At 27.9% G+C, this 4,397-nt stretch overlaps 2 protein-coding genes across 3 annotated transcripts in view; one reads left to right on the top strand and one right to left on the bottom strand.

The window, feature by feature from the left end:
• LOC100165954 (protein PRY1) overlaps positions 1-4,397 on the bottom strand; it is a 50,511-nt gene that overhangs the window by 42,508 nt on the left and 3,606 nt on the right. The window lies entirely within an intron of this gene.
• LOC115034293 (putative inhibitor of apoptosis) lies at positions 25-1,848 on the top strand. 2 transcript variants are annotated; one of them, XM_029490712.1, is made up of 3 exons: positions 25-217; positions 361-411; positions 1,031-1,847. In XM_029490712.1, exons 2-3 carry the CDS (start codon positions 369-371, stop codon positions 1,333-1,335), a joined length of 348 nt encoding a protein of 115 aa, XP_029346572.1. In that variant the 5' UTR covers positions 25-217; positions 361-368; the 3' UTR covers positions 1,336-1,847. The 2 variants fall into 2 exon arrangements, with proteins under 2 accessions (XP_029346572.1, XP_029346573.1); XM_029490713.1 differs by lacking the exon at positions 25-217 and having other exon boundaries at positions 246-411; positions 1,031-1,848.

The following is a 4,397-nucleotide window of genomic DNA, read 5'->3' as shown; positions in this document are numbered from 1 at the left end:
GATATAAAAAATATTGATTAGAACAAAAGTTATTTCATTTGTCAGGTATTCCCGTTACAACTGTGTGTAAAAATTCAAAATCACCAATAAATTATAGATAATAATCAACAACCAGAAGATGCAGTAGAGACAATAGATGATGATGACCATGAACTCAATAATATCTTAAACAATAATGAACCTAATGATATTGGAAGCCCTCTGTTGGAAAATATAGGTATTTACAAAATATATTGTTTTAAATTAGGTTATTGAAGTTTCTAACAATTTTAATAAAAAAGATCCATAATTTTAATACATTGTTTACTTACCTAAAAAAAAATCACTTGCTTGTTGTAAATAACCTTGAATTAATTCTAGATGATCAAATGGTAAACATTCAACAAGATGAAAGCGGCAACCAACAGGATTGTAAGTTGATTTGTTAATAGTAATCCAACTAAAACCTAACTGTGAAAAAAGGGCATAGTCCCAGACCCCCTTCAAAAACATTCTGCCTATCCAAGTATTGATATTTACATAGCGGCCAAGTTTGATCTTTCTTTAATCAATAACCTTAATACACAAATACATTTATATATAACAAATCTCTTTTAACTAGATTGCTTATTACTTGGCCAGTTTATTCTTACTTTGTCTCTTTGGTGTTGTCAGCAACTGAAATAGATTTCAATCAACTATAGGTTATTTTTCTTTAAAACATATGATTGACCAGTCAGTCAGTAACAAAAATTCAAACTTTGAAGTGCTCCCCAAAAAGCTTAGTATTATGGGCTCAAATTTGTACAATGTCTTAAGTTATTTAAGCTTAATGTATGTTTCAAATTTCATAAGTCCGTCCTAAGAGAAAGCTGATATCTGAGAGTTAGAATAACCGGCTCAATTCATTTGTGCAAAGATACACTGGAGATTGGTATTGATAGGACTTTGCCGGCGCACTACCATGTGTTCAGATAAATAATAAATAAATTTATATTTTATATATAATTCTTACACATGACAAAACCCAAATAATTATTTTACATTACAGGGAATGAAGAAGATTTTATTATTGAAGAGGAATTAGATCCTGATATAATACGGATGATGGAAACTGACAACAGAATAAGAATGTTGGAAATAGAAAATATACCATTTGTTCAGGTTCCATCTGTTCTTCCTCCAATTACAAACTCTGATCAAATGTGTGTAGTTTGCACTGTTTCAGAAAAAACTCATGCATTCATACCTTGTGGACACATAGCTGTGTGTGGTGATTGCCTAGTATTATTAGACCCGCAACGCTGTCCATTATGTAACCAGGAATTTACAACATTTTTAAGAATTTGGTCATAATAATTATATATTATATAGATAATAATAATAATAATTTATTTAAATAAAAAGAGTATGCCTTATTAAAACAATAAAATTGTTATTCAATTGGTATTAGGTAGTACTACCAATACCACATTTATAATGCCAATTCTATATGCCTAAATAGATACTTCAAATAACATTAATATCGACTCTTAAAAACTTGAGGGGAATGTCCAGACTGTACCCAGTGGGTTTTATTTTAAATAAATATATAAAACATTTTTTTATTTGTTATATTTGAACTTTTTTAGCAAATATAACATATACCAGGCATTTAATTATTTAAGTGTCTAATAAGTGTTTGACCAATTAAAATTTGTTTTTATATATCACTAATATTGGATTTTTTAAGAACATGCTGTCACACATTGCTCCATATATAGGTACTGTACAGTCAGGGTACATATATAAATAAAATATAATGGATTACAATTTATAAAAATTATGTATTTTATAATGTATACAACAATATTATATTACTAGAATATTGTCATATAACTTTAATTGTTATACTATAAAATATAAAATATATTCATTATTTCATTAAATTATTATGGACCCTTAAAACAAACAAACTGTGGCTTTTAAAAAAAAAATAATTGAGTGTACTTACATAAGAAAGTAATACAATTAATGAGATTGAAATTTTTTTATTTTATTACGGCTTTTTTCTTATTGTGTAGAATTGAAAAAAATATTGTTACTAGTTAGTAAAATTCTAAAATGGTTACTAAAATGTTTGATATTTGTGCAGTTTGTGAACATCACTTACCTATACTACAATGAGTATGATTAAAATTTTACTTGTTAAGAATTTGAAATGGTTAATAAAGTTAATTTATATGGCCATGTCCAAAACAAATTCAGTATATAATTTTATGTAATGTAGGTATTTTACATGAATGCATCAAGTTAGTTCAGATAAATTGAATGGTTTTAATTTATTAATTGTTGGATTTTAATATTAAAATATTACAATTTACAAATTATACTACATTTATAAGAAATGTTGAAGTAGATAAGGAAGATCAAATAGTTGATATTTGATAACTACCGTCATTTATGTACAAGTATGAAGTAATACAATAATATCAGGGCCGGACTGGGTAAGGTCCGGCCCATTATCCCAAATATAATAGCGGCCCTATTCTCTGACCATAGGCGCAATTAGTTGGGGGCTAAAGGGGGGCTTAGCCACCAAATTTTTTTTTGCCCCCCAAATAATATACCTAATATAATAAAAGATATATTATAAAAGAGAGTCGTCTGAGAATCATTTATGATTTATTCGTTATAGAAACTGGAACCATTTGAGTTTTTTTTATATTTACTATTTAGGTTGGTTCTTTATACATTATTGTACTTTGTGTCATTGTAGTTCTTTATAGTATAATATGTGTTAAATAAAAATTATAATTGAGTGTACAAAAGCACAATTTTCATTATGTTAATTGTTTATTCAAATAAAAGTACCAATTGAATTTTAAAAGCATCTGTAATTGAAATTTAATATGGAAAGTATGACATTGTGACTATAGTTAATACTTTAGTTACCTCCATTATCTTGATATATGCATACCTAGCTAAATAAAAAAAACAATAAAAATAATTAACTTATTCTAATAAGTATAATTAGTATAAAATGTCAAGATAAAAGTTTTAATAAAAGCGATGAAGAATTTTTTATGATTTCCAAGACTTTTTCTGCGCCCCCTTTCACTTATCATTGATCACTTATCAATTATCATTAACGACGATTAAGACTACATCGATTTATCATAACTAATAGTTAAACACGTCTACATTAATATATGCTAATATACGCTATGCCAAATGACTATGTTGCTATGTCTCATATTAATATATTATAATCCCATTATGTCGCATTACTATATTTTAATATTTATTTATGTCCCTACCGATATAATTGTAGGTACTAACAAGGCACCGGCCCAAAACCCAGCCAAAGACAGCGGCCCACTGTCCTCTAGGACAGTAGACCACTGGGCCAGTCCGGCCCTGAATAATATTATAACGTATTAAAATCGTGCTTTGAAATTTGTGAATAATTATCAATAATGTAAGTATAGGCGTTAACGATAACATACAAACATTTTAAAGTTTGAAATTGGTAACAACTATTTTGTGGCAATATTTACTTGTACATTATTTTAATTAGGTAATTAAAATACAATTGGTAATAACATTATTGATGGAATTATAATCAAAACTCTATATTATCATGTTTGTAAGCGAACTATTCACACTATAGTACAGCAGAGTGCAGACGCAGACTGCCTATATATTTTTTTTATATTAGGTACCTATACATTGGTAGTTGGTACATTAAAATAAGTGCTCATAGGTACCACTTATCTATATTACTATGTAGTATGTACTTACTATCTACTTATTATTGATACATAGTAGCGGATCTAGAATTTTTTTATGGGGGGTGCTAATGTTTTTTAAACATTTACATATAGGTACGTATTTCAACAAGTTAAGAACGTGGGTAAAATCAGTGGTATATTTCTTTTTATCTGATACCCTTTTTTCAATTTGTTTGATTTAAGTATGCTGGAAACGATGGTGAAGTCAAAATTTGGTTGTCGGATTTATTTCTGAAATTGTAGCTATTTGAAGTCTGAGGAGTTCAAGGCCCTTCCAAAGTGGTTTTATATAATAAGTCAAGGGCTGTTTACGATTTAAATTATCCGAGCGAGCGCAACGAGCGAGTGTTCATCATCTTTTTTAAAGTATTGAATTTTAATGAACAATATTTTTGTTTCATATAATACAATTATTAAAAGTAGGTCTTAAAATGATCATAAGATCTAAGAATTTTTAAGATTTTATTGGATACGCTTATGACTGATGACTGATGACACAATACCCAAGGTGGATGTATATCCACCTTGACAATACCTAAAAACCATATCTACTTTACTGAAGTTAAAATTGATAATATAAAAGTTATAACATCAACGGTATGACATTTGAAATACTGAAAATGTTGAACCAATTAAAGAATGTAT

This window comes from Acyrthosiphon pisum, chromosome A2 (genome assembly GCF_005508785.2).
Source record: "Acyrthosiphon pisum isolate AL4f chromosome A2, pea_aphid_22Mar2018_4r6ur, whole genome shotgun sequence".
NCBI lineage: Eukaryota > Metazoa > Arthropoda > Insecta > Hemiptera > Aphididae > Acyrthosiphon > Acyrthosiphon pisum.
The sequence above is the reverse complement of the archived record's forward strand: the minus strand, read 5'-3'. Positions and strand labels throughout refer to the sequence as shown.

Coding starts and splice junctions, on each gene's coding strand:
- LOC115034293 (XM_029490713.1), top strand. CDS start 369: ATGGTAAACATTCAACAAGATGAAAGCGGCAACCAACAGGATT. Junction 412..1,030: donor AAGCGGCAACCAACAGGATT/GTAAGTTGATTT, acceptor TTTACATTACAG/GGAATGAAGAAGATTTTATT.